The sequence below is a fragment of the Lasiosphaeria miniovina genome (assembly GCF_030549165.1).
Source record: "Lasiosphaeria miniovina strain SMH2392-1A chromosome Unknown B0T26scaffold_2, whole genome shotgun sequence".
NCBI lineage: Eukaryota > Fungi > Ascomycota > Sordariomycetes > Sordariales > Lasiosphaeriaceae > Lasiosphaeria > Lasiosphaeria miniovina.
The window spans coordinates 5,923,543-5,947,231 of NW_026848221.1; the positions used below are offsets into that span (position 1 = coordinate 5,923,543).

General features: G+C 56.0%; 5 protein-coding genes across 5 annotated transcripts; 2 read left to right on the forward strand and 3 right to left on the reverse strand.

Moving 5' to 3' along the window:
• The first annotated feature begins 427 nt into the window (after window positions 1-427).
• Window positions 428-2,662, forward strand: B0T26DRAFT_698251 (FAD dependent oxidoreductase-domain-containing protein). Its single transcript, XM_060441426.1, has one exon. The coding sequence runs from the start codon at window positions 698-700 to the stop codon at window positions 2,384-2,386; it is 1,689 nt and encodes a 562-aa protein (XP_060301364.1). The 5' UTR covers window positions 428-697; the 3' UTR covers window positions 2,387-2,662.
• A 3,183-nt stretch (window positions 2,663-5,845) lies between these two features.
• B0T26DRAFT_738839 (adenosine deaminase family protein) lies at window positions 5,846-8,292 on the forward strand (the record flags this gene model as incomplete). The annotated part of the gene is made up of 4 exons (XM_060443639.1): window positions 5,846-5,978; window positions 6,150-6,840; window positions 7,056-7,823; window positions 8,121-8,292. 4 exons carry the CDS (start codon window positions 5,846-5,848, stop codon window positions 8,290-8,292), a joined length of 1,764 nt encoding a protein of 587 aa, XP_060301365.1.
• Window positions 8,293-11,682: 3,390 nt separating this feature from the next.
• B0T26DRAFT_748719 (uncharacterized protein) lies at window positions 11,683-12,794 on the reverse strand (the record flags this gene model as incomplete). The annotated part of the gene is made up of 3 exons (XM_060444997.1): window positions 11,683-11,924; window positions 11,991-12,609; window positions 12,669-12,794. The coding sequence occupies 3 exons, from the start codon at window positions 12,792-12,794 to the stop codon at window positions 11,683-11,685; spliced, it is 987 nt and encodes a 328-aa protein (XP_060301366.1).
• Window positions 12,795-17,063: 4,269 nt separating this feature from the next.
• B0T26DRAFT_638670 (uncharacterized protein) lies at window positions 17,064-17,732 on the reverse strand (the record flags this gene model as incomplete). Its single annotated transcript, XM_060437064.1, has 3 exons — window positions 17,064-17,306; window positions 17,369-17,560; window positions 17,631-17,732. The coding sequence occupies 3 exons, from the start codon at window positions 17,730-17,732 to the stop codon at window positions 17,064-17,066; spliced, it is 537 nt and encodes a 178-aa protein (XP_060301367.1).
• A 4,033-nt stretch (window positions 17,733-21,765) lies between these two features.
• Window positions 21,766-23,428, reverse strand: B0T26DRAFT_640290 (pyridoxal phosphate-dependent transferase; the record flags this gene model as incomplete). Its single annotated transcript, XM_060437220.1, has 3 exons — window positions 21,766-22,188; window positions 22,247-23,070; window positions 23,125-23,428. 3 exons carry the CDS (start codon window positions 23,426-23,428, stop codon window positions 21,766-21,768), a joined length of 1,551 nt encoding a protein of 516 aa, XP_060301368.1.
• Between the last annotated feature and the right edge of the window lie 261 nt (window positions 23,429-23,689).

Here is a 23,689-nt window from a genome sequence, read left to right on the forward strand (position 1 = left end):
AGGTCGGGGGCATGTCTGTCTTTATTGCCGGGCTAAAAGAGAGAGTTATGAGAGAGACATTGCACGTACATAGACGATGAGTTGTACTAGCCTAGCTCCCGAATAGATTGTAGCCTTGACGAGAAGAGGCACTTGAACGTGAATCGCGGCATGTTGTGCGGCGTATTGACTTGGGACTCGTATGCGTGAGACTGTGAAGATGGGATTTGGAGAGTGGCTCTGAGAAGGTGTATTGTGAGGCAGTGAACCGCGGACTCATTCTCGTGTAGATTTTAGTTTTGATAAGTTCAATGATTGCAATTGGTAATTCATGGAATTCTGGCTCTTTTGTGTTCCTGTCCCTGTTGTCTAGTTGGTTTTTGGCTTGTGGTGGTGACAACTGACGACTCACTCAATCTTCCCCTCGTCTCCCCTCGTCTCCCCTCGTCTCCCCTCGTCTCCTCTCGTCTCCTCTCGTCTCGTCTCCTCTGTTCTCCCCACCCCAACGTCGTGCGTGTCGTGACTCTTTTCCTGTCCAAGAACACGCAACATTGCCTGGCTGCCTGCCTAGGTATTTATTGTGCGTCTGTTTAATTTGCATCTTGGGTTGGAGCCTTCTTTTGCTATTTCTTTTATTTTCTTATTATTGCTCTTGTTTTCCTCGCTGATGGTCTTGGTCTCGAACTAGAAGTTGATCTCGACTCGGGTCGTCTGTAAGATGGCAGTGCGCGAAGTGGCTGGGCTGCCGACGCCCACGTCGACGGCGCCGATCTGGCTCAAGGAGCCGTCGGCGACGCTGCAGGGCCACCGCACGACAGCCGACCTGCCGGCTCTGGCCGACGTGGTGGTGGTGGGCACGGGCATCACGGGGTCCTTTGCCGCCCGCTTCCTCAAGGCGCACCAGAAGCCCGGCACCAGCCTCGTCGTGCTCGACGCCAGGGAGGCCTGCTGGGGTGCTACGGGCCGCAACGGCGGCCATTGCCAGCCCCTTCTCTACACGGCAGCCGCCTCGCCCGGCGTCGCCGAGTTCGAGCTCGCCACCTTTGCCTATCTCGAGAGCCTGGCCAAGACCAACGATATCCCCTGCGACTGGACATCGCTCTCGGGCGTCCACACGTTCCTGGCACAGGACCTGTTCGACCTGGCCGCCGCTGCCGTCAACAACCTCGAGCGCTCCCGCCCCGACCTGGCCGCCCTGGTGCGCATCGTTCGCCCTCCTTCTGACACCGACGCCGCCGGCACGGGCACGGGCAAGGAAACCCTGGCCTCGCTCCGCATCCCGCACGCCGCCGGTGCCATCGTGCAGAAGCATGCCGCCACCTTATGGCCCTACAAGCTCGTGGCCTGGGTGCTGGAGCAGCTGCTGGCCCAGTTCCCCCCCGGCGAGTTCAACCTGCAGACCAACACGCCCGTGACATTCTTGCAGCAGCGCCGACACCAAGACGAGAGCAACTCCTTGCACCCCTGGCTGCTCACCACGCCCCGCGGCACCATCGCCGCCCGCCAGGTCCTGCTCGCCACAAACGCCTACACGTCGCACCTGCTGCCGGCCTTCGCCGACCTGATCGTGCCCGTACGCGGCCAGGTCGCCGCCCTGGTGCCGCCGCCAGCAGCAGCCCGCGGGGAGAGCGATGATCCCATAGCGCTCGGCCGCTCGTACGTCATCATGGACCACGCGTCGGCCTCGGCTCGCGACGACTACCTAGCACAGCGGCCCGTCGACGTCGACGCAGTTGCCGGGTCAAGTGGAAAGCGAGGCGGCAGCGGCAGCGGCGGCGAGCTCATCTTTGGCGGCGGGCGGCCGAGCCAGCGCGGCCAGGGCGTCGGCGTGTGGAACGACGACGAGCTCGAGGAGCCCGTCGCGCGCTACCTGCGCACCAACCTGTCGCCGCCGCTGGACCTGACACCTGACGACAACGACGGCGACGATACGAGAAACCCTTCTCATCGGCCTAAAGAAGAGGACGGCGTGCCGCTTGACGCCACGTACGAATGGACAGGCATCATGGGCTTCTCGCGCGACCACCACGCGTGGGTCGGCCGCGTGCCCGCGAGCCTCGGCGGCAGCGACGATGGCGACCAGGGCGGCCTGTGGCTGTGCGCCGGGTACAGCGGGCACGGCATGCCCGTGGCCGCGCTAGCCGCCCGCGCCGTGGCGGAGCAGATGACGATGACGATGACGACGACGGAGGAGGACGTACGGGCAGTGGAGGAGACGAAACTGCCGGCCGAGATGGCCCTGACGGCCGACCGCGTGCGCCGCGTCAGGGAGTCCTGTGAGACCGTCCTCGAGGCTGATCAAAGGGGCTGGGCGGCGCACTTCCCTGATCTGTTGCTTGCGGCGGGACGGATGGATCCTGCGGGCAAGGGCAGCTCGGTGTCGGTGCCGGTGTCGGTGCCGGTGTGAGTTTCTGGGATGTCCTTTCCTTTCCACTTCTTTGTCTTGGGGTGATTGACGCGTTGGACTATGATTCAATATGACGATCTGATGTGATGTGGTGTGGTGCGATGGATGTGCTGTGTGTCGTTTGGCATCGGGGCTGTTTCTGCATATATACACGTCGGTGGGTGGGTAGGTAGGTAGCTGACCAGGTTGCCGGAAACATATATTATATATATATATATATATGTGTGTGTGTGTGTGTGTGTGTAATGTGTCCGTCTATATCTAGTCTGTTCTTGCACACGATCCTAACCTCTTATTCCGCGGTTACTTCAAGCCCAGGGCAGCACGTCGCTGCGCTGAGCAGGGGTTAAGGGGGTAGGTGAAAAGGGGCTGAGCGGCTGGCGGTGACTATGACCCCCATTCCTTCGTTCATTCCCCTTGCCGGCACGGGTTTCGGAGCTGTCCTTTGACAGCACGATATCTGTCATGGCTGTTTGCGCCATACCAGTCAAATGTGCCTTTTGCTGTGTGTGAGAGACATACTAAGTGCGAATGCGTGCATCACGCTCTCGGCATAGCGGCGGGAAATGACATGTCACAACAACATTGGATGGCCTGGATTTCTGCCTAGTATTGACTCTCGCAGCCCCAGACTAAAAATTATCAGACTGGATACTTTTTCTTGCCTATCTATCCCTTACCGAGGCGACATGCTGCTTGGCCAAGCGTTACTGTGAAAGCAAGCGTGAATGGCCGAGCAAGATAGGTAAACATTGTGAGTCCCGAGCACAGAGCTCAGCCAGAAAACTTGGCATAGCCGACGCCAGCCTGTGCTCAGTCCAAGGAACTACCTTACTTCCAAACCGCGTCCACCTACCTACCTAACTAAGCAAGTGGACGGGCAGGCAGGCGCCTCATCCGGGCAGCGTCCGTGGTCTTCTTTCGAGTTGTTTATAGCGTGTATACCTTTTGCAACATCATCACCATGCATAAATGCCTCCTCACCCTGAGCGTTCCATCTATGAAGAGCGGCTGTACATACATTCTCAGCCACGTTTCAGCTCCGTATTCTTTCGGCGACAGGAAATCACCCCCTTCCAAACTCAGCGAGGTATCTGTGAAAGCTTAGATCTTGTGGCCGTAAACCAGCCCGGTTTATCTAGGTACGCTCTGCTTGCGTAGGCAGTGATATTATTGTTATTTGCGACGGGAATACAACACAAACAAGACGAGATAAGTAGGAAAGTGGTATCCCGACGGAGATTGTCCCCAATAAAGACAAAGTCCAAAGAACGCAGGCCCAACCATAGAAGCCGGAAAGGAGGAAGGAAGACAGAAGAACATAGGAGCTCTGTTTTTGTGCCCGCTTAATTCTTCTGCCTGGGCAGGAAGCAGGTGGGAACTTGTGTTTGTCAAGAGACCTACCTATCCGGGAACCTCCCGAAAATGAGCAACGCACGGGTAGATAGGATTCATTGAATAGATGGAAACACCTCATTTTCATGCCACACACGAGAGAATGGAGATTAAGACAAGGCGGTGAATGTCAAAAAGGGGCAGGAAAAAGAAAGGACCTCCCCTCCGGAGATGATGCAAATATACAGAGAAAGAGACAAAGTAAAGCAACCAAACAGACTATGAGGGAGCATGCTACCAACATGAGTCTGTCTGAGAAGAGAATCCCTTCCCCACAAAAGAAAGAAAGGGAAAAGAGCACCAACGGCATCTTCCTTCGGGATGTTCAAAGCACCCAACAAACACCACGGTTGGGCTGTACAGCCACAAAACGGGGGGGGGGGGGGGGGGGGCGTGATGCACAGGACTTTTTCTCTCTCTCAGGGTCCTTTTTCTAAAGCACAACAAGAGAAACAGAAAAAAAAGAACCATGAATAGGTTCATCTCGGCTGAGAGACACTAGTCACTAAACAGCCCGCGGATGGTATCCAATAGCCTGGCCTAGTCACATCAGACAAAAAGCCCACTAACACGGATACAGCAGACTAAAAAGACTCCATTCGATGAAAAGCCTCCAGTCGATAAAAAGCCTCCATTCGATAAAAAGCCCACGCAGATAATTCACAAAGGCCCGCGCAGGGCCCGCGCAGCAGCAGCCAACACACCATGTGACATTTGACGAGAGCGTAACGAGTTCACGTACTCGGATCAGCTATCTACAGAAGGAAAAAGGAAAGAAAAAAAAGAGAAGTAAGAAAAGATGAGACGAGATGAGGTCAGCCCGCAGGAGGAAGACCGCCCGCAGTGCAGTGCAGTACAGTGCAGTGCAGTGAAATGCAGATGCAGGGAGCGCGATCCCGATTCTCCCGCCGCCATCAAAGCCTCCACTGACCACTCCAACCACGGGCTGCAGTTCGACTGACTGATCGTATAATTTTCTTGCCTCTTTCTCAAACCTCCGAGTCGTATTTTGCCTCAATTCTCCTATTCCTACGGCCCCCTTCCCCCTATGTATGTACGTACCCGTCGCTGATTGGGACTTGGGCACTTTTTACACTGCCTTGCCTTGCCTTGCCTTACCTTGCCTTGCCTAACCTTACCTTATATCAGTTCCCCATCTCTCTAGGTTAAATAAAGGAGAAATTCTATATCGTCCGCATTCCTCCTCACACCTACTACGTCCCTTACCTACCTCCCCCATGTCTCAGTAGTGTCAGTCAGGATCGGGAGCGGGATCGGGAGCGCGAAGCAAACGGGCGAAGGATTGTGGCTGCCTTGGTTGGGATGAAAAAGGTTCAAATTTCAAACATTAGTTTGGCAGGGCAGGCAACAGAATAAAAAAAAAGAGGATCCAAACAGGACAGAAAGAAACGAGGTTGATAAAAAGGGCTGCGGGCTGCCCCGAAACATCTTTGTGTAGGAAGTTAGTTCGAGGGGTTAAAGATGGAAGGGCAAACCCACGACAAAACGGGCGAGAAAGGAAAATGAATCGGATGCATGCAACATGAACGGACGCCACGAGCGGGGGAAAGAAAGAGCGTGGGGAAAAGAAAGAAGGTTGTGAAGCAGAGGACGAGGGGATAAATTGAGAAGGGGAAGTGTTCGGAAGGAAACCCGATTCGGCATCTCCAACACCGCAACAATTTGCCGCCTTGTCCGACATCCGAGCCGATCAGTGACCGACAGTTCCGTCGCCGGGCCGGTGGGGGGAATTGCCTGGGGCCATCCGTGTTCTTAGGACCGAATACGGGTTCTTACTCCGTACAAACAAACAAGCCCGGCCGCCTCGGCACTCGGTACCTTACTGCACCCCGGCGAGCGATCTGCAAAGCCCGAGCCTCGCTCTCGTCGGCCGCCCCACAACTTGTCATCAGCGCGGGGTTCCCAGTTCCCTCCTCCTTCCTGCAACTACCCGACACGTACCTACCTGAGCGACGCCTCACTTCGTCGACTGCATACCACGCTCCGGAATTCAAGGAAAAGGGACAAACAAATACCGGCAAGGAATCACAAAAGGAAAAAAACATGCCGCCCATCAGCGACGAGGACTGGGCCGACGTGGTCTCCAAAGAGCTGCCAAGCAAGGATGACGCAGTCATCCAAAAGTACCTCCAGAACCGCCAGGCTCTCATCGACGAGGAGAAGAAGCAGCGCAGCGGTAACCACAAACTTCCCTTGGCCCGTTTCTCTCATTCACCCACCCCACCCCCTTACTGCCACTTACTGCCCAGAGTTCCCCCCTAATGTCGAGCTGCCTGCCAGTGTGCCGAGCTGCCTGCTAGTGTGCCTTGGTGAGAGGTGGAGGCGTCTGACCGTGAACGACATATAGATTACACGTTCCGCCAGCGCCTGTCGCCCATCGCCAAGAAAGCGTGCGACATTGTCGACAGGATCCGAGACCATGAGAAGCAAACAGTTTGGACGTCCGAGGTGGAGGAGCAGATTGCCCAGCAGGTGGCCGTCACTGTCCACCCGGGCATGATGTTCAGCCTGGCCAAGGAGAAGATGGAGTCAACCAACCTGTGGAAGATAGTCCGCCGGATGCCAAAGGGGGCACTCCTGCACTCCCACTGCGACGCCATGGTCGACTTTGATTACATCCTAGAGCTCCTCCTCACGACTCCAGGCATGCACATCGCCTGCCCCGGCTCGCATCTCGCCACCGCCGAGGCGAGGAAGGAGGAGGGGGTCTCCATCCAGTTCAGAGCCATCAACCACACCGAGGGCTCCCTCTGGAAGGATGACTACAAGCCCGGCACATTCGTGCTCATGACGAAGGCAGCTGACGACTATCCCGACGGGGGCAGGTCGGGCTTCCTAGAATGGCTAAAGAGCCGGTGCACCATCAACCAGGCAGATGCCCTCGAGCAGCACCACGGCGTAGCCGAGATCTGGCGCAAGTTTGTCAAGTGCTTCGAAGTCATTGGCGCCATGATACACTACGAGCCCATCTGGCGCGCGTTTCTGCAGCGACTCATGAGCCAGCTCGTTGAAGATGGCGTCTATTGGGTAGAGATACGGTGAGCCCACCGCACCCCTTCTTCTCTATGGGCAAGGCGGCCGGGCATCGCCCCCCACCCCCTTTTCCGAGGCCCGCACATCTCCTCTATTAGCATTCCGACTCATTGTCGACCGTCGCTTCGTCTATAATCAAGCTCCGGTGCGGGGATGAGAGACGAAGGAAGAAAGGGAGGGTCGCAGGCGCAACTGCTAACCAACCATGGATTGATTTTAGATTTGCCTGGCCTCCTAATTACTGTCGGGAGGGGTGCGAAGAGCCGGAGCCAGACTATAATCATATGTTCCAGGTGATTGAGGAGGAGGTGGCCAAGTTCCAGGCCACCGAGGCCGGCCAGACTTTCTGGGGTCTCCGGATGATCTGGACCGCCTTGAGAGGCCTGGGCTCGAGGCCCATCGTCCAGAGCATGGACGACTGCATCGCGACGAAATTGGCGTGGCCGCATCTTCTGGCGGGCTTCGATCTCGTGGGCCCCGAGGACGCTGGACGGCCGTTGGCGGACCTCCTTCCAGAACTCTTTTGGTTCCGAAAGCAGTGCGCCCTCGAAGGGGCCAACATCCCCTTCTTCTTCCACGCGGGCGAGACTCTAGGCGACGGCGACTCGACCGATCAGAATCTGTTTGACGCCCTTCTCCTCGGAACGCGGCGAATAGGACACGGTTTCTCCCTCTTCAAGCACCCGCGCTTGATCGACGCCGTCAAGGACAAACGCATCCTGGTGGAGAGCTGCCCGATATCAAACGAGATCCTGCGCCTGACGGGGAGCATCATGCAGCACCCCCTTCCGGCACTTCTGGCGCGGGGAGTCCCGTGTGCCCTCTGCAATGACGATCCTGCCATTCTCGGCCAAGACACGGCCGGCATGACACACGACTTTTGGCAGGCGCTCCAAGGCTGGGAGAACCTCGGGCTAGCCGGCCTGGGATCGCTGGCCGAGAATAGCGTGCGATGGGCTGCTTTCGAGGACCAGGACTCTGAGGCGTGGTACGTACAATGTGTGCAACCCTGAATCCCGTTCCCGTTCCCGTTCCCCCCACCCGCGCCCCTCGTCTAGGGGGTTTACTTTATCTCCTCCCTTAATTCCGATCGGGCCTGGTTCGGATCAGAATCGGCGACTAGGTAGAAACCAAATGGCGGCCCGAGATCACCTCCCTGGGAAATATAGGGGGAGGGGGAGGGGAAAGACAGGGGAAAGACAGGGGAAGGGAGAAGGGCAGACTGAAAAGGGGAACAAAAAGGAGGACAAAGCAAAAGGCTGACTAGGAAAAATCTCTTCTCTAGGACTCGGGACATCCGGGTGGCTACCGTTGGGGGCGGCACGAAGGCGGCGCATTTGCGGCAATGGGCAGTGGAATGGGAGCTATTCTGCGTCTGGATCGTGACGGAATACGGCGAGACAGAGTTCGGCGAAAAGCACAACGGCGGCGTCCATGTCGAGGCTATGGGACGCTAAACAATTAACAGCTAGCCGGTGCGTTGTGTGGCTTTTTTGCTGGGCAGTTAGTGGTAGGGGAGAAGGGCCGAGAGGATCATTGTGAGAAAGGACATTGCAGCTTTGCTGTTTCCAGCTGTCCCGACAGGACGGATGACGGGGGAAAAGGCAAACGAAGGGGAGGGTTGAAGGGGGTGTGGGGCTGTTTGGGGCTGGTGAGGCTGTTCGTGCTTGCCTCACTTACACATGAGTGTGTATGTACGTATACAACTCGTCGCAGGTGCTTGTGGGCCCGGTTCAGGGATACATCTTCTGGGAAGGGGTATATCAGACAGGACAGGGCAGCTAGTATTACCTAAGCCCCCTTCCCTTCCCTCACCCCCGGCTGCTGCTACTGCTGCACGTCGTGGGTTGTGGGTCGTTTCGTCGTCGATCAGCAAAGCAACGTCCGCTGTCATACGGCGCTGGCGGCAGGTGATGGATGGCATTATGGGGGCCCAACAGACAAAAAACGCTGCTCATTCAATTTCCTATTTCCTTCTGCTCAGAGCCGAGTGCTTGCTGCCTGTGTGAGAGTTGAGTTGCAATCATGCCATGCATAGGGCATGACAAGCTTGTCCTGTGCGAACACGGGGAGGGGTTGGTGTACTGTGTATGGTACTCGGTCGGCAACTTGAGGACGGCCGATTACCTAAGGTACCATGCGGGCAGTGGAATAAGATACATTGATTTAAGCTGCTTACCGCGGGCTAGATCAGGTACCAAGAATAGTCTAATAGTTCGGTTTTTTGTGAGTTCGTCCCTGTCTGTCCCTTCAAACAAAACAAGCCCGGACGGGATTCAGGATGAAGAAGGTGGGGTGGGGGAATGGAGCCCACCCAGTAGTCGGCCAAGAAGGGAAGGAAAGGGTGAGTATACCTTGGACTCGGGTAGGCCCTACCTGAACTCTTGCGAGTGGACGCTGGGATAGCACGTACGTATCCATTGGCAAGGACGACCAGAGTAGAGTGACGAATGGAAATGCGACGCGATGATGGGAAGGGAACCTAAAGCTCGGCCCGCGTTCCTTCGACACCCAATAAACTCCAATGAAGAACACGAAAGCGTGACGTGACGTGCGCGCCGACCTTCCCCGAACGAGTCAGTCAGTCATACCCTTTTTTGTCCTGTGTCGTTGTTCCGCCTCGTCAGAGTTTGTGTCGTGTTTAGCCGGTGTTCGTTTTCTCGTTTATGCGGGAGGGAAGAGTGGAGGGAAAAGAAGGAGGGGGAGAAGAGAAGGGGAAAAAAAAAAGGACGGGAAGGAAGGGTTGGCAAAGAATCCTTCCACCAGGTCTTTTTTTTCTTGTGTCCCTTCTACAACTAATTACGCAAGAACCACCATAGCAACAGTGCATTTTCCCAAGGCGTTTCAAAACCCCGATCAACAGATGCCCGGGCAATAAGGAATAAGAGCCTTGCCTGGAAACTACAAACCCGACCCGAAGTGGTGCAGTAGAGTAGAGAGTGAACGGTTCACCTGGTATGGTTCTCCTCGCCTGAACCAGTCCCGCATTCGGAATGCTGGAATCAGCCCCGCGCCGCCCAGGGGGGGTTTGGTTAGGGGCCCCGGGGTGGAGGGGTTAGCGGTCTGCTTTAGTGTCTGTATACCCCTCACACACGCCATGGAAGTCGAAGCCCATTCAACAGGTCCAGGGTTCGCGTCACCGACTCATCCGTCGATGGACGGCGAAGTTGGCCGGTGCCCCTCCTACCTCCACCAAGTCAAAGCGGAAGCGATGTGCAAGATCCAATCCCCTGTTCCCCGTCCGCCCAGTGCTACGGTATGGAATCAGTTTCCCCCCATGGAAGGTACTTACCTTACGTGCCTCAGTGGAGATATGTCCGGTACCTTACGGAGTAGTAGCTGGTACGGTCGGTGCCAACATCCATATGCCATCTCAATTCGGTCAAAAAGTGACAGCCCTATCCGTTATTAGTGGGCTCTCGCGTTCAGACTTTTACCCGGGATGCGCCTCGGCGCGGTAGGGCTGGGGCACGGCATAGTCTGCCATTGGCACAACTCTTTTCTGTCTGTTCCCCCCCGGGTAGGTTACACGCCCTGGGCACTCTTCCGTACCATGCCGACCCTCCCCTACAGCACGCACGCACGGCACCGTACCTGTGCATTTATGTATGTATGTACATAAGCAATGCGCCTTAGGTGAGGCGGTTGTGCAACGCGAGAGCCTAGAGCCAAGAGTGTTGTTGGTCTGCATAGTGCGAGTTGTTGAACCCCTTTTTCTACCATTCTACCCATCATGTGGCCGGCTGGAGTCACCGACCGAGCAAGGCTATACACGCACACACTTTCTCATACACGTTTAGAGACTGCCAGAGCCAGGCGTGACAAGATGCACCATATTGCGCAGTTCGGCCTTGGCCGAGTCTCTTCTCCATCACCCAGGGGCCGTTTATGCAAGAGACTTCTGTTGTCTGTTAGCCTTATTGGATGTGCAGGCAGCGGCAGCAGTAGCTCGGTAGCTAGTACTTGCGCCGGGGACATGCCTTTCCCAACGGCCGTATGAGATGAGATGAGATGGCAGATGGCAGATGGCAGATGCAGATGCTGCTTGACCATCGCATCGCCAGTGCCCGCCAGGTGCATCAACGGGCCAAGCCGTCCAAGGCAGAGGAGGGAGAGGACCATGTGTGCAGGGTCCAGGTCCAATACGGATAGTATACTGTCCGGATCTAGACCAGGTCCGTCCCGATAGATGAAGTAGGGCGCATTCCAAGTTTTCAACGCTGCTCTCCTCGCGCCCTTCGCGTCCATCTACCTCGTGTGTCCGCCCTTGGCTTGCAGAGTCCCAGAGCCAGACACCAGATGACGGATGACGTTTAAGGCCCAACGCCGCCGGCACTGAGAAGGAATCGACGTGGGGGCCGAACACGACACTACCTATGGCATCCCCGCGCCCGCCCGCCGCCCGCCCGCCGCCCGCCTCCCGCCGCTTCGTCTATTGTTGGTGCTACCGGCCGCAGCAATCCATTCATTTGACATGACGCCAGTGTCTGGCCATTGCCGTGTGTGTCACGGCCAGTCGAGCACGAGAAATCGACCTCGACGCCTTGCCTAAACCTCCTTGGGCGGGAAACAATGCATGACGTGAAGTTCAGAGTCAGAAAAATAAATTGCCTGTGCTTGCGGGTTGGTAATCGCCAAGTAGAGCCACAAGTATCCGGCCAGGGGAAAAAATACCTGCCGAGCGAAAACAAGTCGTGAACCGTAAGGAAAATGCAGCCATGTGCGGCGCGAGCTAGTAATACAACAAGGCCCCTTGCATACCTAAGAATCAACAAATTCGTAGCTCTCGCCTCAGGCGAGCAGCCTAGTCATGGCTCCCAATGAAACGCCGATAAAAAGAAAACAGCTCAGACAGCAGGGCCCCACACATTCTCCAACCACCGTCTGAATCTCGTGGGAGGCGCGATCCGCGTTGCTTCGGCGCGGTTGACGTCTTCGACAAGGTTGGGCCTGCGTATGTGGTATCGTTCATTGGCCGTCTGCAATAGTCTCTGAAGGTAGTACCAACGGCTCAAGTACTGAGCTTGTTCACACTGTACCACCTCGGCCTCCACGTCTTGGTAGCTGCGGCTCACCGCGCCAAAGCGTACTAGAGAATGAGTTAGCCTGGAAGTCTGCTGGTAGCTTGCAAAGGCACCAAACGAGGACAACTGACTCCCACGAACAGCCTCGCAAGTGGCAAGTATATCTCGCACTGTCAAGCTGTCGCCCCTGATTCTGTACTCCCTCGGCCAATTTGCTGGGCCCATCTCGATGGCCGCGGCCACAAAACGCGCCAGGTCGTAGACCGAGGTGAGAGAAACCCGCGCCGGCCGGCCGGAGGCGGTCCCTTCGACAATTTCGCCCGTAGCCTCCCCGACGTTGATAAGATAGTCGTTCGGTGTCTGCAGTCCGGAGCCGGCTCCCATCCGATACTGCTCCAGGCCGCCTGGTGCAAACCTCTCCATAAAGATACCGCAAGAGAAGATGGTGTAGCGCATGTTGTTGGTCGTCGACAGCGCCCAATGATCGAGGAGATCGCGTGCCGCGTGTGAGTGGCGGTCGAGCGGGTCGTCGGCCGGTCGATGTTCCACATCTCCCTCGAACTCGGAGGGGACAAAAAGCCGAACTCGGGCCTGTCTTGCTGCGTCGATGAGATCGAGCTGCTGGCTTCCCGAGATGGTCGAGATAAGCAGGTCTACGCCAAGCAGGGTATATCGTAGCTCGTCGACGTTGCTAAAGTCGACTTGGGCGACCTGACACCCGGGGAAGTCCTGCTCAAACTCGGGGTGGGCCTGTGATATCTGGTGAGCACAAGGTCTGTCACGTCCAGCTTGCAAAGTAGGCGACTTACATGTTGGGAGATGACTAGGACGGCGTTGGCGCCCTGGGTGATTTGGGCCGCGAGGACATAGGCGAGACCGCCGCCACCGGCAATGGCGATTCTCATCATGCTTGGCTGGGCTGCTGGTTGCCTCATTGTTGACGGGTCCTCTCGAGCCTAGTGGGTAGATATGGAAGCGCGTGCGGTGGATGATGGCTATGAACCCTCATGGGCGGGCTCGAACAGGGGCGTTAAGAGAGGATTTATATAGATCCTTCAAGATAGTGATTTCACGGTCCATTTCCTGAAAAGAAGAGAGAACTTCATTGAAGGCCAATGACTCAAGGAACCTGGTGTAGCCTGGGGGGTGCGTTGAGAGAAGTGGTGCTCGGGCAAGGCAGCCAGGCAGGCAGGAGAGGAGAGGAATCAAAAGGTGGTGATGGTTTGGATTGGCATGAACACAAGGACCGGGGGCAGGGGGGGGTGTGATGGGAATGAGAGCTTGGCTGAAGGAAGATGCCGGCTCCCCAGATCTTCAACAGGGACGCCTCAGCCTAGAACCGCTTGGTCAAGGCGGGAAGGCTTCCTTCGGTGTGGCACAAACCGATGGTGGTCACAGGTTGCGTTGCGTGGGCCGTTGGCACATTTGGACCAGGACAGGACATACAGACAACCACGCAGCAAGGCCGCTTGGCCTGCACGAAAGGAACTCTCGTTGTGACTCCAGAATGCCAAGAATGTCATGCATGCTGTGCTCCCACACCGCGGGCCATACCCTCGGGCCATCCACTGCAGGGAAGGGAAGCGAAGGGCAGAGCAGGGCAGGGCCCGCCTGCCGGCCCGGTACTTGACTCGACTCGGTGCCGGGCTGGTGTTTGCAGGTCTCGATCGATAGACGCACACGACGGCAGAGACTTGGACGGCAGATGGCGGGCGGGCCCAACCGCGGGCCGCACACCACAGGAATCACTTGGCAGGCAACGGACATGTCGCCCAAGGACGTAATCAACCACACGCCCCAGTGATGCGGTCGCGGCAGGAACCGCCACAAAAGGCGTTGCGAAGTCAGGCTCCCGCTCGACGGGCCCCATCCCATCCCATCCCATACCATCCATATAAGAGAGACGCGGAAAGAAAGCCCGGGTGCGGGATAGATAGAACTGGCAATTTGGGGGCTCTCTCGGGGAAATTTGAAACGAGGCGAGTCAGCTGCCGGATCCTGTTATGAAGCCATACCGAACTCTCCCACGGCCATTGAGAGGTATCTCGGGCCAGCGGTGTTGGGCCTGGAGAGGGGGTCATCAGGACCTGTCCTGGCTGCGCAGTCGCGGCAAGGGCCTTGGTCGGATGGCTGGGCAGGCAGTCAGCAACCTCAAACATGTCCAAATGGCGGAGGTGAGGGGCCAGTAGCACAGAAGCGGCGGGTTCTGTAGGGCTGGGATGAGGAGAGCGGAGCGGTGCCAGGCGCCAGGTGCCACGACAGACACGGCACCGGGGCTCCAAAATTAGACGCGCAAAGGCTAGGCGAAAAGGAGGGTCGACGACCGTCGGCACTGGATCGAGCAAGGCGCGCTCAGTCGTATTAGGAGCAAGCTTTAAAGGATACCGTCCCTCGTCAGGTATTCTGCAGCATACTCCAGGCTGGAGAGACTGAGTGAATCACCAAGAGTGGATGCAAGCGGTGCTCTGTTACACAGCAGCACTTGCATGCCATGTTGCTTATCGCGCCAGCCAGGTTACGCGGGAGTCTGACACTTCCAGTCCACGGAAGGGCCAAGCCGGCCAGACAGTGGATGGAGGTGAGCACCGCACCGCACCGCGTTGCTGGCTAGCGCACGCCCCGAGTGCGAAGCAGGCTGACGCAAGTGAGCAAACAACCAAGTGAGCAGCCAAGTCGGTGCTGGTTGGCGACGGACGTGCTTGTGACAGTGACGAGACGAGGACGACACGACTCTGAGGTAGGTAAGGTAGCGAGGGAGGAGCACGGAGCTGCCTCTGCCTCTGCCTCGCCAGACTAGAGCAGGTACTGTACATTACCTTGCCTATCCATCCAAGGATCGCCTTCGCCTTCGCCTGCTCGCGTCGACATCCACCCAGTGGAATTCCTGCCGTTCACTCGTTGCAACGCAAATCCAGATAAACACCGTAGGTATGGTATGTACTGTAGGGTAGAGACTAGGAGCAGGTGATAGTGTGTGTAGAAGCGCACAGCCATAGCAAAGGACCCGGAATAAGATTAAGGCCAAATAAGCTGGGCCGTTGCTGATTGCCGCAGCACAGCTAGCCCGGCTTTCCGCTCTGAGATCAGCACCTATTGTCAACGATTGTCAAGCGTCGGCAATAACGACCTCCACGGTGGCCGGCCGAGTAGGCTGGTCCCCGCATTGGAGCTTTCGTTTAGGGGAAGCGTTGAAATTCAAGTCTGTAATCATAGGTTCATTTAACGAAGGGAGAAAAAAAAGAGCCACCCAACTTGGGTTAGGCTGATTGGGGGCCGTTTTCTACGGCGTTTAGGGCACGAATTGCCATGGCGAGGCGTGGAACGAGGCTTGGATATGCTTGAAACACTTGGGGAAAGCACGGCAAACCAGGTCCTGTCGTCTGCGCTCACTCTACGTGTGCTTGCTGTATGTACTCGGTGGCCCTCATACACACGTAGACGCGGTTCCCATCCGTAGGTGATCAAATTGGATCCGATGGATGTCGTGACGAAGGATGCATAGAGGTTGAGTAAACTCAAAGCCTCCGGAGGGTGATGCCCGGATTTGGCAGGAACATCCGTGGAACTCTGGATCTGGGAGGCTCAATGACCCGATGTTCCGAGCCTGGTTCCCAGTCGGTAAGCGCGAACGCAAGGAAGCTCATGCGGGGCACAATCACGTGAGAGCCGGAAACGACGACTTTGACGCATCTACAAGGCATGCAAGGCAGGCAAGGCAGGCAAGGCAGGCAAGGCAGGCAAGGCAGGCAAGGCAGGCACGCTAGGCACACCCAGGCACCTGCTCAGCTGCCGCCTTCCATCTCGCCATTCCCGACGTCCAAGGGACAGGTAGAATGCCCAATCCGTCACCCCAACAGACGCCGCGTCGTCTCGGACAAGAGTTCGGACGGGCAACCTGGTTCTTACAGTCGGCCAGTGCCAAGATAGGCCGGCCTAGCTCTCAGAGCCGCCGGGTGCCTGTGCGCCCACGATAGACTTCTCCAGGAGTCCAACCAGACACGGTGACCTCAACTCGGAATCTCGGACCCTGGACACATCACATCCATCACGCCAAACATATTGGTCCCACCAGTGCTTTCGCCCCGTGTTTTTGGCGCCAACGACCAAATCCATCCATGCCCGCCTTGGGATCTTCTAATTCAAGGCACTGTGGCCGTTCATGCGTCGACGTCTCGGAGCTACCGTACCTTAGCTTCAAAATGGACACGCCAATATACACAAGCACCGCATTACACCACACACAACCGGCCTGACTCGGTCGCCTGTGTTGAGCAGACCAGCTAAGGTACCTTAGATATGTAGGCGGGCAGTGTTATACGGATACGGAAAAGGGACTTTTGCGAGGACCCTCGTGGGTTTCCAAGCTTCCCCACCTAACTCCAATTCTCCCTTGGCTTGGGCCCTGCCTGGACTGTGGGGGGCCCGCAGTCACTCATATCACGCCGCCGGGCTTCCATGGAGTCATGGAGCTCTATTCTAATCCAATCCAAAAAAAGCCCCAGCTGGTCGCCAAGAGTTCTCCCCTAGATTTACCTTCCCGATCCAGCACCATTTTTCGATTTTAAATGCCATCGAGATTCCGGTGGTGTCCATCTTTCAAATTGCAAGGCTCTCGCTGCAGTGATAGAGTTGAGTCACCTCTCCAAGTGGTGTTGTTTTCCGAGGTCGCTTCCTACCTACCTAGCGGGTAGTTTCGTTGTCCGCACTGCCTCCCAACGTGACGGATCTTGTTGCCGGTGCATGTAATTCCCACGATATATGGTCGCATCAGCTCTTGGAGAAATCACAGGTGCTCGGATTCCCGGACTCCCACCCAGAAAGGATCACGGGCCACAGAACTGGCTACTCGAGTGCGCCTCATTCGTACGCTCATAGCCACAAAGGGGTACCAGATAACGGGATGCGAGACTCGGATTCTGACTTTTCATCACCCAATTTAGGAATATCGGCGAGAAAAAGAAGACATGTGTGCATGGCAATGGAACAAACTCTTGGCGATTTTTTCTCTAACCGCACGACTAGTTCCTGTTTGCCTAGACATGCATGCTAGTTCCTAGGCTATACCGAGACCTAAACCCAGACCCTTAGAAAATCAAGATAAACCGTCCCGGGGGTATCAAAACTCCATCTCCGGGACAACGAGGAAACGTCACCCGCATATTGCTGGACGTCCATGACAGTCGGGCAATTAAAAAAAATCCAATCTATTCGCGGGCCTCGGCCTGCTTGATGACGTCGTGCTCGACGCCACGCTGTTGGGTCTTGCCAACATCGTGGCGCTCCTGATTCTCTTGTTGCTTCGCGCGATCGCCAGTGAGACCTGCGTAGGCTCCTCCAAGGGTGCCTGCTACGCGGTCGGAGACACCAGACGCGTAGTCGTTGACCTGGCCCCGAGCCTCCTGCTCTTGGCCGGCGAGGTTTTGCTCACGGCCTGACTGCTTCAGGCTCTGTTGACGGACGTTAGCCGCACGCCACTAAATGTTTACTCGAAAACAAACGGCACACATACCTCAGAGCCAATGACGCCGCCGACGAACTCTTTCGTAGACCCGGCTGTCTGAGCCCACGAGCCAGCTGTGCGGTCCTCGCTGTCCTTGGTGACGGCACCGGAAGACGAAGCTGTAAAGCCTGGGACCTTGGCAGTGGCGTGGGACGCATCGAACTCGGCTTGGCCCTTCTTCTGCTTGACGTCGCCCTCAGCCTATGTTGAACTTGTCTCAGCAAAGAGCACACCTCTAACAGCAATGACTCAACAAGGGGGTAACACTGACCTCCTGGCTGGAGTTTCCAAAGACTGCACCGACGGCGCTCTGGACGGCCCCAGTGGCTGAGTCGACGTACGACTGGAGAGTGGATGTGTTGTTGTTAGACATGGTGATGGTTGTGGTAGGTGGTTGTAAAGTGTGAGGCGTGATGTGTTTTTGTTTGGTTGGTTGGTATTGAGAAAAGGAAGTGAAAGAATTGCGAGAAGCCCGTTCTTTATATCTACGGTGAAAAATCCACTCTCCACGAGCAATATCCACATGCCTGCAACTTTTTGCCTTCAGTTTGGCTACGACGCCACTTCCAACACCAGGTCTAACACCATATCCGTCATAGGTTGCTGCGATGGAAGCATCGAATGTTGCTCGTGTTGCGTGCCCGGCTAGGATGATGTCATAGGCGAGACCTTGGGTTGGGGCTGGCGGGGCCTATGACATCATCGGCTGAGCCTGCCTGTCAGGGCGGCCCCAACCGCACCTGCCACCCCACCGATTCGCTTGGGTGTCGCCCTAGGTACAGGAAAGAGCTCCCGAAGAAGCCTGAGCTTCAAGTTCTTGCACCGGGCCGGAAGGATTCCCGTCCTCCCGTGTTCTTTCTCCTTCAACCCAATGCAAGCTCAGGCCGTTGTACTACCTGCCAGTTACTTCAGGTAGCAGCAGCATGAAGTGAGTCAAAGGCTTCGAAACACGTTAAACCCCGTAAGGCGAAAACCCACCCCTCTCTTTCCCGTTGCGACCTAGAAGCGTGGATTTCCAGGTTAGGTACCCAGATGCCATTCTCCAAATTACACCATCAGCGCAGCTTGATTGGAGTTTGTACAGTACACAGTACATGCAACACGAACCCGAGCTTCACGCCTCAGGTGCCATGCACACGCCGTGGCTTTCACATGCTTTATTTCCGCATTCTGGCCTCTCGATAGCATCCAACTGAAACGACACAGCCCATCGGTGAGTCGATCCACCCACCGCCATCGACGATTGTCGGGTGCATTGCTGCAAGCGACAACCTATTATGCGAGGCTTTGCCACCATCCTTACCTCAGCTTACCCCATGTTCCCTGTCTGCAACCGTGTTTCATGTCCATTGTTCATTCTTTTTGGCTTTTTTCGGCTTGGGTTACCTGACCTATCCAAATTCCTTCTCTTGTATCAATCCATTTCCAGCCATACTGATTCCAAAAGAGGGCAGTGGACAGCGCGATATGATCATGCCCGGAAAAAATAAATTGACTTTTGCTTCCTCTTCTCTGGCATCGCACGCTCCTCGTTCCTGAATAAGAAGCTATCTCCGTTTCCTTTTGTCCGTGTCCTCTATCTCCATCTCTCCTGCTGTTCACGTCGGCCTGCAGGCGATTTCCTCGGGGCCGGAATAGTTCCTCCCAAGGTTGATTCCCGATACCGAATTCATAGGCACCGCCCCCCATGTCTGCACTCGGCCCATGTACTCGGTACCTCTCAACACCCTTTGGGGATACCGAGATATCACGCATGCCTTGGTCGCTTCAACAGCCAAGGTCCCAAGGCAGCAGCAATTCTTTTCGCAATTGGTAAACAAGTGAAACAAAGCCTACTCTGCCCCCGGAGAAAAAAACAAGAAACCATGGAACGTCTCGTATTTTAGGGTGATCTCTTACGATCTGCGGGAAACGCAGTGGCACATCAAGATGCCATTCCGGTTCTTGTCAGCGTCGCAGCGGGCTGGCCCGAGTAAGTCTGGGCCGCCGGATACCACCACTGTGAGAAGGTCGCAGTGGTTGCACGAGCAAAAGCACTCGGCACCTGCCAACCGCGGTCTCATTTTCGTTCACATATTCAATTTCCAAACATTCTGCAATATATTCTCATCCCCGGTCTACACTTTCAGGTTCCAGGTTCCAGGTTCCAGGTTCCAGGTTCTAGGTTCCAGGTTCCAGGTTTGTTTGTAGGACTTATGTGATCGCCACTGGCGTCTCAGGCTACGACGAAAAGTGCAACGACCTAAACTTGGTGTTTGAGGCGAGGGTGGGGGGTGATTGTAGGACAGGTTTGTTTTGGCAAATAGTCAATTTAATACCTCCCGTGACAGCCAATGTTGGGGAGGCGTCTTGATTGGGTAACGACCAAGGGGCAACTGCAGTTATGGCACACACATCTTTCCAAATTACTATACCTATAGGTAGGAAAACTTGGAATGAATACCTCAGGTTGGATTTTGGAAGAAAAGGGGGAGGGTGGACAAAGTTTCCAAGAGGTATCCCAAGAGACGGTGTAAAGGGGTAAGAACAGAGAGAAAATCTGGTGGACCAAGTCCGTCAATTCCCTTAGCTCGAATGCCGGTAGCTACGGTGACTTCCATGGCCATGGCGATCTCTTCTCGATGAGTTACTGGCGATGGATCGCTCCAGCTTGTTCTCCAGCTCTCCCAACTTGCAAAAGAATGGTAGGATCCTACAAGCTCAGAGATGACCAGCCCTATTCAGAGAAGCCTAATAGTACCCTAACTGCCTGTGCTATTCAAGAAACAACTTCACAAATTGTCTCTCCCTCTCTCTGGTCAACGCTTTTCCGGGAGGGACTCGAGTCCGGTCTTCAGAGGTTGCGATACATTGGCCCACTCTTCAGACACTTCTCCATGCGACGTAGTCTAGCGAACAATGGCTACACTGTTAGCCTCCTCGAGCATTTCCCGAATACGATGTCGTAATGCAATCGACAAAATCTCACCTCTGAATTCACACACACACATCCTACGAGGCCACCTTCTTCCTCGTCGAGTGCCATACCTACCTACCTGGGTATACGCTCCCAGCGCCTAAACAAAAATAACCTGTCCAGACAATAATAGTTAGAATCATTGGAGACTCCTTCGTCCCTCCAAAAAAGAAATCTGCAGTAGGGTCTGCAGTAGGTTCGTCTGCAGTATAATCGGATGTTCCAACTCGGGAAAACGCAGGATCGACGCAGCATGTTCATGTCCTCGTCAAGGTTAGTATCACCAACTTCTGTACGCCTCATCCATCCATCCATCCACCCATCCACCCATCACCTCCCGCCAAGAACATATCGGCATCTCGATGCTGCAGTGCTTGGATCCATGTCCGTGCCAGGCCAAAAACAAAAGGCCCTGCCCGGGCTGTCTCTGTCTAAAAGGTGCCCCTGCGAGCCGTGAAGGCTAGTTAGTACCACCAGCTTCTCCACGCCCCATCCATCCATCAATATATTGGCACACGCAGCCGCAGTGCTTGCGTATATAGAGATGACCCTTGAGTAGATAACGTTCTACTTTTAGCTGTGTGGTGGACGGTATTGGTGTGGTCTTTGCCTTTCTACCCCCTGACAGTTGGAGAGGATCGCGGGGGCGCCTTTTAGCGAGAGACAGAGAGCCAGGGCAAGGCTTTTTTGTTTGGCCTGGCACGGAGTACGAATGCTCGAGGCATTCTCCTCCTTTTCTTTTCTTTCTGAAAGGGGGTGTGTGTATGGAGTACTCGAGGGGTCGAAAAGCAAAGGTTTGTTTGTTTTGAGGAACAATGACATGCAGCAACGTGGTCTGGTCGTTAGGATCCATGTTCCCTAACCTACCTCCCTACCTACCTACCCGGTGAGCTAGTGTGTATGTAGCATGGCACACATCTTTGCCTGCCGCCATTACCATTTTATCTCCCTAGCCGTCCGTCGTCGTAGTCTGCAGTCGTCATCATCGCGGAAACGACATGGCATGGCATAGCAGATCCTGGCCCCCCAAACGTGTGTACCGTGTGCTTTGCCGTAGGGAGGAGCTGCCACACCAGGGGGGAAAGCAAGCAAACAATCCAACTCGGTTAACCGCCCACTACCCACCACTGAGCACCCACCAAAACGGAAATGTATCAAGTCACGCGCATGCCGCGTTGGTATCATTCTCTGTGGCCCCTTCCATTATGTACACATTGTATATAGTACAGGTTGAGTGTGTGGTGGCGCCTGGTCCTTGAGTGTGTGTGGGGCAAAGTTGAAAGCCAAAACCGGTGCTCTGTACAGCAACAAACAATCCCATTCGCATGCCACATATGCAAACTGCCTCGGACATGGGAGGTCTTTTTTTGTCTCCTCCTTTTCCCCTCACTTCCCTGTCACCAACTACCGGCCCCCTTTCCCCCCCTTTCCCCCTCATGAATTCAACGGCTCAGTGCTGGCTCCACTCAATCGTGTTGAGGTCAACGCCTTCTTGGACCAGCTCCCACAGGGGACTAAGCTCGCGGAGGAAACCGACACGGGCCGTTACAGCCTTCAGAACGTAGTCAATCTCCTCCTCGGTGGTGAACCGGCCAATGCCAAACCGGATGCTCGAGTGGGCGCTCTCGTCGCTGTTGCCCAGCGCGCGCAAGACGTAGCTGGGTTCTAGGGACGCCGAGGTGCAGGCACTACCCGACGACAGGGCAATGTCCTTCAGGGCCATGAGCAGCGACTCGCCCTCGACGTACGCAAACGACACGTTGACGCAGCCGGGGTAGAAGTGCTCAGAATCACCATTCTGCTCTGTGTGCTCCATAGCCAGCAGCCCATTGAGCAGACGGTCCGAGAGGTGCTTGATTCGCCTCGAATCATACTGCCGAAAATGTTAGCAGAGGAAAGGCTGGACAGTTTCAATACGATCAAGAACGCACAGCAAGTTCTTCTTTGGCGATGCGACACGCCTCCCCAAAGCCTACGACAAGCGGAGGGGCCAGCGTGCCGCTCCTCAGCCCTCGCTCCTGTCCTCCACCGCTAATGATGGGGTCGAGTCTGACCCTCGGCCGCCGGCGGACGTAGCAGGCTCCGATTCCTTTCGGGCCGTAGATCTTGTGGGAGGAAATGGACATCAGGTCGATGTTCATTGCGTTGACATCCATGGGGATCTTGCCGACGGCCTGGGCGGCGTCGGTGTGGAAGAAGACCTTCCGTTCGCGGCAGAGCTTGCCAATCTGTTCTAGCGGCTGGATGACGCCAATCTCGTTGTTCACGGCCATGATGCTGACAAGGGCCGTGTCGGGGCGGATGGCAGCCTCGAGGGCCTTGAGGTCGATCAGGCCGTTGTGCTGGACGGGCAGGTAGGTGACGTCAAAGCCTTCGTCTTGCAGATGCCTGCAGCTGTCGAGCACGCACTTGTGTTCGGTCTGGCTGGTGATGATGTGCTTCTTCTTGCCGGACCGGCCAAAGAACCTGGCGACTCCTTTGATGCTCATGTTGTTGCTCTCGGTGGCTCCGCTGGTGAAGATGATCTCCTTAGGGTCAGCGCCAATCAGGGTGGCGATGTGCTCCCGAGCCTGCTCGACTGCCTTCTCGCTCTCCCAGCCGTAGGCGTGTGTCCGCGAGTGGGGGTTGCCGTACACGCCCGTGAAGAAGGGCATCATGGCGTCCAGAACACGCGGGTCTACCGGAGTGGTGGCCTGCATGTCGAGGTAGATGGGCCGCTGGCCCTCGTCCATGACAGTGGCCTGTTTGAGGACATCTGGTACAGAGTTAGACATGGGGCAAGCGACGAGACGAGGCAAGGGACGCTAACCGGCTATCGGGCTGACATGGCCTTCTGAGCTCTGGTGCCCGCTGACGGCAAGCCCGGACTTCTCGAGCCCCGCCTTGTCGAGCCGGATCGCCGTATCGGTCTGTACTTGCGCATTGTCGCGCTTCGTCTCGGTCACGTAGCTCCTTGCGGAGCTGGCGGGAGATGCGGATGCGACTGTGACTACCGGCGCGGCCGTCGCCACTCGGGATAGAGTCTGGACGCTGCGTCTAGAGCCCGCAGAGAGGGCCGACTTTGTGGCAAGGCGCGAGGCCTGCCTCAGTACCTTTGGTGCGAGATTGGCCATGATGGAGCGACGACGTTCGTGGTTGAGATGTCGGCGGTTGACAGCCGTGCAGAGCTCACGTTGCGAAGCTTTCTTTCCAAATTCCTACTTACCAAAGGAAACGGAAACGCGCGGATTGTCGGATTGGCCCTCGGAGCGTCTCGGCGATAAGATTGCTCGCCCCAGCCAATGATACACCAACCGCCCTGGTCCGACTCTGGCCCATTACTACTGGTCATACGCGCGGGAGGCCCCATTAATTACCTACCTGGGCATCGCGCA